The sequence below is a fragment of the Musca domestica genome, unplaced genomic scaffold (assembly GCF_030504385.1).
Source record: "Musca domestica strain aabys unplaced genomic scaffold, Musca_domestica.polishedcontigs.V.1.1 19, whole genome shotgun sequence".
Classification (NCBI taxonomy): domain Eukaryota; kingdom Metazoa; phylum Arthropoda; class Insecta; order Diptera; family Muscidae; genus Musca; species Musca domestica.
This window is the reverse complement of record NW_026712245.1, coordinates 4,669,500-4,679,580: the sequence shown is the minus strand read 5'-3', so window position 1 is coordinate 4,679,580 and position 10,081 is coordinate 4,669,500. Positions and strand designations below refer to the sequence as shown.

Genomic DNA, 10,081 nt, shown 5'->3' with positions numbered 1-10,081 from the left:
GTATTCCTATTAAATTCACAATTTTAGTTCCGATAAACCTCCAAATAATTTAAAAAATACTTAAAACCCCTGGCCGATAAAGGGAAAATCGGTTATGGTAGTAAAAACTTGCAGTTGTAGAAAAGAAAAAAATATAACAATCTAATTTAAATACTAAAGTTTTATGAAACTCCATCTGTTATAACCCTATAACTCATATATGACTAACTCCATTTTCTTGATTTTTTTTTTTATTAAACAATAGAAAATATGAACAAATTATATGAAATTAATATTAATTAGTACTAGAAGTTACAAAAAAAAAAACCGTAATCTATTCAGTGGTCAATACATATTGGCTGAATGCTCACTGTCAACTTATAAAGCAATTTGTAGGAATATTTATTTTTTATTGAAAGGCCGGCAAAAGGGTGTGTTTACTTTCGATATTTTCAAAGATAAAAGCATTGTTCATTTTATGGTGGTTTCAAATGGTTTGGTACTATGGCATAACAATTCATTAAAAAACTGTTAAAATCAGGGCAGTAATAAAAAAACTGTTCATGCTAATATGTTAAACAAACACATGTACAATGGACAAAGTTTAATGAAGCAATTGATAATGTAAGAAAAACAACAAAAACGTTTTGCCTGCAGATATCACGTTCTAGATGTGGATTTCTTTTTTTTTTTTTAACACAACACACTAGATTCTTAAGTTTAATATTATTTATTTGTTTATACAAAAAAGGGGAAAAAATAAATTGAGACTAAATATAAATGAATTTTGTTTACCACTAAATATTACTAAATTGCTGCAGGAGGGTACTCCATGCAAATCCATTTGAGAAATTAAAAACAAAAATTAAGACATCTGTTTGCAGTTCTTATTTCCTGGACTTGCTACCACTCTAAAAAAACAATTCTCATTTCGTTTCTTTTTGTAAAAACCATAAATACAAATATTGTAGTTAGCAATTTTTGTAAAAAAAGACACATGTTGTATTTTAAAACTATGAAATAAATTCAAAATCATCATCGGAACCAGTGTATTCATCACAGCAGTTACGTGGCCTTAACTCCTCTGAAGTGTGATTCAGTTTTTCGAAATCTGTAAAATGAATTAAGAAACATTTTTATTATTGATGATAGTATTAAAATCGAATATCAAATGAATTTAAAAAACAAAATTAAAAAAAATGTTCAACAAAAACCTTCTGTATCCCCACAACTTATAGTTCGCGTTGTGGTCGAACTATAACTTGTCAAGTCATCAGAGTTGCTGTTGGTGTTGTAACCAATTGTCTGAAATGTTTGCAACGAACTCGAATTCATTTCACAAGAATTTGAGAAATCTTCAAAAGAGTTATAACAAGGATCGCTAATTTGCATTATTTGATCTCCGTTAAAGTTGTTATTTGTTGTAGTATTTATACTGGGATATTGATATGTTTTACTTGTATTAAGATTTGTGGTAGTTGAAGATGTAAGATTGTAAGGCATAGTAGTAGTAGTTGTGGTGGTAGTACCTGGCATACTTGATACCCATTCGGGGGATCTCGTTTTAACAATTTCAAATAATGGCTGAGTACTTGCTGTTAGAACTTTTGTTTTCAAATCCTCCAGCAGTATGTCGAACGAAATACGCGTTTTACAAAGGAAACACTGAAAAAAGGAAAGAAAAAAATTACTATGATTAGGGAAGGAGTGTATAACTCGTATCGCCCTGAGTATTTTAATAATTTTATAATAGGTGAAGTTGTAAAAGGAAATCTTCAATGTTTGCAATTTTATTTTATTGCCCCATGACAACACCAGGGCGATTCGAGTTAATTTCAAATTTACAAATTTTATGCCAAGATAGACTAAATTTACCAATCCATTCTAATTAGTATATCTTTGGAATCCAAATCATTAAATGGCTCCATTAACTTCACTTTCTCCAAAACTTACCACTGCCAACGACGGATCCATATGTGTAAACGGTATTCGTCCAGCATATTTCTGATGAAATGTTGCATCAAACTCAATTTCATCTTGTGAGGTTTTTTGTCCCACCGAACCGCATCTTTGTGTTGTGTGTGGATCCAAAAACAACACCTCATCGTCCACATAACCCATAAAATACAATGCCTGATTTGGACGGCCACCAATCATGCCACAGAAACCAACCAATTCAAAACATTTCTTTAGTGCTGGTATATAAATGGGATTTATATCGCTTAGACCCAGGCGCAAGGGGATAATAAGAAGTAATGGTTTCCAGGATTCGTCATTTTGGGGATTCTCTAGACAAAGGGACACTGTAAAAAATAAAAAATGGAAATCATTAGATTTGCATACTTCGATACAGTTAGAATAAATAAACCACAAACATACTGATGTCATCCGAGACAATTGACATGTCCATTGCCACATGAATCATTAGGCTACACCAATCATCATAACGTACTAGTTTCCTGTAAGATATTAACACTTTTTATTAAAAGGCAATCTCAAGGCAACGATTTTCTACTCACTTCAAAACCTGTGCCACAGTATTTGGACCAAACCACTGACCCACTTTTTTATCCTCTGAATCTCCCATTAAGGCAATTTGATGTATGGAGAAAAAACTTTTCCTCGAGTCCTCAAAACGATTGACTATTTTCAAATAGGTTTGATCTCGGGTTTCCGGTGTCCAAAACCAATCACGTCCCAAATGTAAGTCAATCAATGCCTGAGCCAAGACCATTTGGCCACAACGCAATGTACAGCCCCAACCTTTATCGGTGGTCAATTGCGGCTCCCCCAGAGGGACAAATCCCCGACGATATGTACACCACAAACGCGATTGGACATCTCGACGTATCAATTCCAATTCTTGTATGGCATTGTAACTTTTACCCAATATCCAAACTGTGGTATTAACATTTGGTATATCATCAGGTTCCCCTGTTGCTCCCGCGACTGCACCCACCACCGCCCCTGCCAAGACGCCGTCCGGACCTAAGTATGCTTCAAAAACACTATCCATTTTACGTGATACATTGGTGTACAAATCAATGAATCGATCGATGTTTGCAATGCACTTCAAACGCAGATAATAGATACGGGGACTTTGGCGATAGAGCTCAACAGGATGTTGTCCCAACCACGGTAATGAAGCCACTATATGAATTATTACAAGGACTGCAGCGGCAACAGCAAGAGTTTCCAGCAGTCCAATAGCCCAACAGCTGGTATTGTCCAACAGAAATGAACAGCCAGCGGACCAAAGGGATGCAATGCTATTAAAAGCCAATGTGTTTGAAAGTTCTCACTGAAATTAAATTGAAATAAATTTATAGAATAATTTTTGGAATATTGTAAGGTACATGAGGATGTAACTTACCACAACCAGTGTTTCCGTATTCGCCAGACGCTCCAAACAACGAGATTATTTTTACATCAATGGTACACCAACTGGGTAAATCTGTAATGAAATGAAGACGTTATTTATAAGACAACAAATTGTGCCACGCCTTGTAGTGGCAGATAAAAAAACACAGAAGACGAAATATACTTTTAAATATATCTATTATTACAAAGTGTGGAACCTTTTCCGTTTAATATTGTCGTTAGGAAATATATGATACTTCAGGAACAATGTCCTAGAGACCAATGCTTTTTTTCTATTTCTTGCTAGTGTGGATTGAATCGAGAGCAAAATCTAGACAAAATATCTAAAAGAGAAGTCGAAGCCATGACGATGGGGAACTCGCCGTTAGACATCTTGAAACAGCCTTGCAAAATATTTGATGTATTAAACGTTCCACTGAACCACCTGATCTGGTAGAACACCCTACTAATATGCTCAGAAGTGCTGTGCTACTTTCGGAATCTATGATCAGCAACTAAGAAGCATCTGTTGATGGTAAGTCTTGATAGTACCTCCAACTCTTTTATTTAATAATTGCGACTATTCTGTTGTGAATCTACAGCTGTTTCTTACCCAAGTAGCATAACCCAATCATCGAAATATTTGGTTTATTCCAAAGGCGAAGGACATAAAAAATCTAACCCAACTATTTTATTAATTCCATTTAAGAGTCTTAACATTTCGATAATGGTGTAAATTACCATAATTTACAAATTATCCTTAACTCATATTCGTGACGTCATCATATCTTCTCACACCAAATCAAATTATTAATATATTTTTTCTTACTTATCTAATATTAGTCTATAGATTAAAAAAACAACAACAATGTTTAATACGCAATTCCAAATGGATTAAAAAATATATGCATATTTTGCATATATACTCAATTCAATTTCAAAGCAATGCAAATATAATATTAATGTTATTTGCTATCCTTTTAACTTTTAACTTTAACACTTTAAATAAAAAGTTATAATCGAAGTATTGTATCATAGCATACAACACGATTTATTTTTTAAACATTTTAAAACGTTTCTTTCAACGGCAACTCTAATTTTCAAATCCTTCCTGTATTTATTACTCTTTTTCACATGCACCTTGTTCTCTCTGTACATTTCTCTCTAATTGTGTGCCACTATGTTTACATTCTCTTAGCACCCTTTGAAAAATGTTTGAAATGTCATCATCGAAAACAACAACGACAACGACGACAATGAAAAAAAAACTACACACAATACAAAAGCTGTCTTTATTTCTTTGTTCACCTTTCGCTTTCGATTTAAATTGAATATATTCACAAATCCTGCTTCTTTGGCAGTGTTTTAAACATATTTTTAGAAGAATTTGGTTATTTTTTATTCGTTAAATTGTTAAAATAAAGAAAACACTTTAGTCTTGGACGTTCGTAAGCAAAACAAAAGAAACCAGGGATATGTCAATCGACTTTTGAATAGAGTTGTGTCATTTCGGAAAGAACCGCTTTAAATGAACCACTCCGCAAAAGGAACAATCAGAACCATTGTAAACTAATATAGGTTGTAAAACAAACGAAGCAACAATCACATATAAATTTGTTTTTGTGCTTAAAACTAGTGTAAACATACCATAGATTTTCAATATATAATTTTAATTTCAAAAATGTAAATTTTGGTAATTGACATGGTAGAAGAATATAGGTAGACGCGTCGACACAGCTGCTGGGATAATGAACTGTCAAACTAATTTTGGAATTGAAAATGTTGAATGAAAAATTATTTAAATTTGTAAAAATTGTTGAAAAACGCGAATTATAATAGCCTCCGAATGACGTAGTATAAGAAAACATATAAAAATATACTTATATTTGAAAAAACATTTAAATTTTTTTGACATATCTATGCTCCCAAGCGTTGATGCATCTACCTGTATTCTTCTGCCATGGTAATTGAGTTATTAAATTCACAATGCACAACCAATATTTCTAAAATGCTTAATAGTAATGCTTTCATATCCTTTCTCTCAATTTATAGTTGTCAGCTGTAGGTACAAGGAACGGCTAGGAAACCGTCCTAATGCCTTTCAAAATACATACCTACGTAAGATGTACTTCATTTTACAATTTTAGAAAATATGGAAAATTCCACTACACACAATGCGGGGTCCCTGTTTTTATACCGTAAATAAGGTTTCAGCACTATCGTTGTTATATAATAATCGAATTTTATACTAGTTTTACTGTGCAGTCAAATTAGCTGGGTTGTGCTGCTATATTTTAGTTATTTTTCGATGGCAAAGGTTTTTGTACTTATAATGCGTGATTTTTAGCTGTTATCTTTTAATTTTAACGACTTTAGATTACTTTTTCTTTTATGCCTATACAGAAGAGTCCACTTCAATTGGCGCATTGGAAGACAACATTGAGAGACATTGGCCGCAATGTTGGGAAGAACATGCTAAAATCCGTTTAGTTCAAGGATGGACAATTTGAGGCGCAGTTGCGGTCGACATTTGAAATAATCTTCAAACATTAAATTTCCGAATTGTATGCTTTGTTTTGTATAATTGACATATAATGCTTACATTGATTTCATATTTTTATTTATATAGCGCGAAAAATTAATGAAATGCCTCGATCTCCTAGCAAAAATATTCTCCAAAATTTTTAATCTTTCAATCATTGATTTTGATTGATGATACACAAAATAGACAGAAGTCGCGCAAACTCAGAAACAATTAATCAGCTGGTAGCTCTGCTTTCCCTTTTTTGTTCTCTGCATATATCCATACCTTTGTTTCCATGTTTTCGTTCACAAACATGCTTTTCAGAGAAAACAGCTTTCCGCAAATGCCCATGAGAACATGGCATAAGATAAACAATAAAGTGGCATGGTAACATATACAGTCATCTGGCAACTCTGTTTCATTTACCCATTTTACTTTGCATTTATATTCATAACAATCATATCTTAATATTGTCTCTTCCCATTCGTAATGTTTTCGGCGATTTGCCACTTCCTCCATTCGAAACTGCTGGCACGTTTTGTATAGTTCCTGGGACTTCACAACTTAAACTCTACGTGGGATTATGGATAAAGCATAATAGTCTTCTTTAAAAAAAAATTAAATTCACAAGAAAATGGGAGTTCGTGGTCTAACTGGCTTCATAGCCCGCAATGCTGAGAAATATTTGACTCCATACGAACTGCACGATACCAATTTGGTCATAGATGGTGATAACTTGGCGTGTAATTTGTACAAAGATGCATCAGGAATTAACTCCGCATTTGGTGGTGACTATGATGAATTCTACAGGGCTGTGGTTAACTTTTTTGTGGTGCTGGCTGAATGCAACATCAAGGCATATGTGTTGATGGATGGTGGTTACGAACAACGTAAATTGCGTACAGTGGGAAAACGTATGCGCGGCAAAATTTGTGTAATAAAGCGCATTAATCCCAATGCTTCCATTACGGTTTTCCCTCTAATGATGAAGGAGGTTTTTGTGGATGCTGTAAGGGATTGTAATGTCCCCGTTATGCGTTGTGTCTTTGAGGCTGACGATGAGCTGGCTGCTCTGGGAAGAAAGCTCAATTGCCCCGTGCTGAGTTATGATTCCGATTTCTATATACACAATGTACGTTATATACCTTTGATTACATTGACCGTTAAGGCCCATACAAAAACCTACAAGGAGAAGGAAAAGGACAATGGTACGGAGGATTCCGAAAGAAAATTGCGAAAAACTGAAGCCAAGAAATTGGATAAGCGTACAAAAAATAATCGTGTAATGGACACCATTGTTGTCGATAACAAAGAGAAAAAGCAATATAAAGGGAAAACCTATAAATATTTGGATTGTTGTATGTATCGCGTGGAGAATTTAATTGCCCGTGGGTCCCTGAGTAAGGAAAAGCTACCTTTGTTTGCCGCCTTGCTGGGTAATGACTATATATCACGATCGGCATTTAGGAATTTCTATTTGTCTGGCATGGTTAAAGTGGGACGAGGTCGTAAGCCAAATCATCAGCAACGACGCATAAGGCTCATATTGAAATGGCTTAAAGATGAGACTGGAGAATCAGCCATGAATAAAATTATGTCAAGACTAAAGAAGGTAAGATTGTGAAATTAGAAAAAAAATTATTTGGTTATTCCTTTATTTGGCGATTTCCTTTTTAGAATCAAAGAGAATCTTTGATGGCCCAAGTGGAAGCTGCTGTAAGTGGTTACTCCAATGAACAATGTCGTTCCTATGAGTTTTTTAAACAACATTATGAAAATGTCTTTGAGGACTTTATGGACGGGGTGGAAGATGATGACAGTGATCAGGATTCTTGTTATGAATTAGAGGACGATGAAGATGAGATTACCGAAGAGGAAGAAGAAATCGAGGAAGACGATGATGACAAAGAAATTACTGCAGCCCCAGATAATGACGAAGGAGAAGCGTCGGAAATTGTTGAGGCCACCGAAGAAAAATCAGAGGATTCTGAGGCGGCATCAGAAAGCGAGGATGATGAAGACGACGAAGAGGGCGATGATCCAAATGATATAATTTCCAAATTTCCTCAATGGTTCCTAGATAAACTCTATCCCGCCAAATTACCAAGATTTTTCGTGGATCTAATGCATCTACGTAAATATATAAATAATCCACAAATTGAACATTATCCCTATCAGGATTGCAATGACATTGCTGTGCCAATATTGAGCTTAACATACTCCCTGCTAAACAATGTCAAAGGTGAAGAATTTGTGGAAAGAGTCAATGAAGATGGTAGCATACGACATTTGTATTACACATATCTGACACGAGCCACACGAGTCACCAATATCCAATACATTACGGTGGAAATCAAGGAGAAACCAAAATATGAATTTGAGCCGGATAAACCCAATCCATTGTTATTGCAAACTGTATTCGAACACAAAATGCCAGAGCTGCAAAGGGAACTACTGTTTAAAGAAATTGAAAAATTACCCGAAGATTTGCGTTTATATTTCTTGGCAATTGTCTACTGGATGCACAAGTCACAACACTGCGATTTAATTCACCTGCATGCTTTGCTAGTATGCCTGGTGGTGTTAAGAACCATTGATTCGAAAATTCCTCCCGAGCGAGATATTAAAACATTCAATAAACGTTTTGGTAAAATATTGAAGAAAGAAAGACAGGTGCGAGACAAAGAAGCTGCCGAGGGTATAAAACGAACTATACGGGATGATTTGAAAGAACTGCCCATACCGGAACGCATACAATTCATACAAAAATCCGATTGTTATTTGGTGCAAAATGAACTTCTAAAACACTTCCACATGCAAGAGTTATTCAAAAAGAAATATGATCTTTTCTCGAGTACGGTCCTACATGCCTTTGCCGAATTGCAATCTGTTGTCTTCCAATTGCACTCACTGAATGCATTGCTAGAATTTCCCTATCAGGCACCACAAATGTGCCAACTATATTGTGGCACCTTCCTATATAACCTTTACGACTTGTTCCGCAATCGTTTAGATATTGAATATTATGTTCGTAATTTTATTTTTAAAGATTCCCAAATGATGTTTGATTTCTATACATATCTATGGCAATGGTGTGAACAGTTTATACCCACATGGAAACGTACATCGGGGCAGGAAACTTTGAAAACAGTCAATAAGAAAATCATGAAAAAGAAACGTCAATTGGAAAGGAAGAAAGCTGCACAGGAAGTGGAAGCAGTTGATCCCTATGCCGATATGTTGAGCAGTACTGGAGAGGGTGAAGATGAGTTTATTGATTTGAATAATAAATTTTGTACTATGTTAAAGGTTAGCTAAAAAATGCATTGAAGAAATAACAATTTTAGATATGTATAACAAAAAAAGAAAACATGTTTTATATTTTTATAAATACCTATAATGTTTTAAACAAATAATTGTTGAACTCTAAACCTCTTATTTAGAGTTTTAATGTGGCCCTAAGTTGTCTTGTGTTTAGATTCTTAAATGAGAGGTGCAAAATTGAAGATATTTGGGTATAAAAAGATCGGTCGAAATAGTATTCAAACGAAATTCTATTTTGAAAGGCGATTGTTATTCCAAGATCCTTCAAAGTGACCGGCTGTTGAGAAGATCATAAATGGGGTGAAATAAATGCGTTTGGGAAAGGATGTTGATTTTGAATTTTTTTCGGGGGTTAACCTTCCTCAAGAGCAGACATGAACTCCTGATGAGTGAGGTGTATATTTCCGCAGCAGAAACAGCCTAGTGAAAGTTTAGACACCACTCGCACCTCGAAATGCTTGCAAATTTCTATATTAGTTGTTCTATGTTGGCTTAAATCTTCATCATGAAACTCAGATAGTGATTTGGGGGCTTTATGTTAAGCTTTCGCTTTTCGTTAACAAATGGGTTTGGTAACATTGGAGTTATAAATCTATTCAAGTTTTCCCCCAGTATTTTTGGATTATGTACTACGCATGGCAGAAGAATACAGGTAGATGCATCAACGCTTGGGAGCATTGATATGTCAAAAAAATTTAAATGTTTTTTCAAATATAAGTGGATTTTTATATGTTTTCTTATACTACGTCATACGGAGGCTATTATAATACGAGTTTTTCGACAATTTTTACAAAATTTAAATAATTTTTCATTCAACATTTTCAATTCCAAAATTGGTTTGACACTTCATTGTCCCAGCAGCTGTGTCGACGCGTCTACCTATATCCTTCTACC

General features: G+C 34.6%; 2 protein-coding genes across 3 annotated transcripts; one reads left to right on the top strand and one right to left on the bottom strand.

Moving 5' to 3' along the window:
- Nucleotides 1-690: 690 nt before the first annotated feature.
- LOC101900527 (cysteine protease ATG4B) lies at nucleotides 691-3,275 on the bottom strand. Of its 2 annotated transcripts, none has more exons than XM_020038617.2 (5): nucleotides 2,499-3,275; nucleotides 2,359-2,438; nucleotides 1,933-2,282; nucleotides 1,194-1,644; nucleotides 691-1,090 (listed from the first exon to the last, which is right to left on the bottom strand). In XM_020038617.2, exons 1-5 carry the CDS (start codon nucleotides 2,993-2,995, stop codon nucleotides 993-995), a joined length of 1,476 nt encoding a protein of 491 aa, XP_019894176.2. In that variant the 5' UTR covers nucleotides 2,996-3,275; the 3' UTR covers nucleotides 691-992. The 2 variants fall into 2 exon arrangements, with proteins under 2 accessions (XP_019894176.2, XP_019894174.1); XM_020038615.2 differs by having other exon boundaries at nucleotides 1,509-1,644; nucleotides 2,499-3,132.
- Nucleotides 3,276-6,341: 3,066 nt separating this feature from the next.
- Nucleotides 6,342-9,325, top strand: LOC101900356 (protein asteroid). Its single transcript, XM_005175920.4, has 2 exons — nucleotides 6,342-7,475; nucleotides 7,541-9,325. The coding sequence occupies exons 1-2, from the start codon at nucleotides 6,498-6,500 to the stop codon at nucleotides 9,179-9,181; spliced, it is 2,619 nt and encodes an 872-aa protein (XP_005175977.2). The 5' UTR covers nucleotides 6,342-6,497; the 3' UTR covers nucleotides 9,182-9,325.
- The last annotated feature ends 756 nt before the right edge of the window (nucleotides 9,326-10,081 follow it).

Bases quoted from the DNA above. Each gene is read 5' to 3' on its own strand.
- LOC101900527 (XM_020038617.2), bottom strand. From the start codon at position 2,995: ATGGATAGTGTTTTTGAAGCATACTTAGGTCCGGACGGCGTCTTGGCA. The intron at 2,283-2,358 runs GTATGTTTGTGG...TATTTTTTACAG, and splicing joins AATTGTCTCGGATGACATCA to TGTCCCTTTGTCTAGAGAAT. The intron at 1,091-1,193 runs GTTTTTGTTGAA...TTCATTTTACAG, and splicing joins AAGTTGTGGGGATACAGAAG to ATTTCGAAAAACTGAATCAC.
- LOC101900356 (XM_005175920.4), top strand. From the start codon at position 6,498: ATGGGAGTTCGTGGTCTAACTGGCTTCATAGCCCGCAATGCTGAGAAA. The intron at 7,476-7,540 runs GTAAGATTGTGA...TTTCCTTTTTAG, and splicing joins TTATGTCAAGACTAAAGAAG to AATCAAAGAGAATCTTTGAT.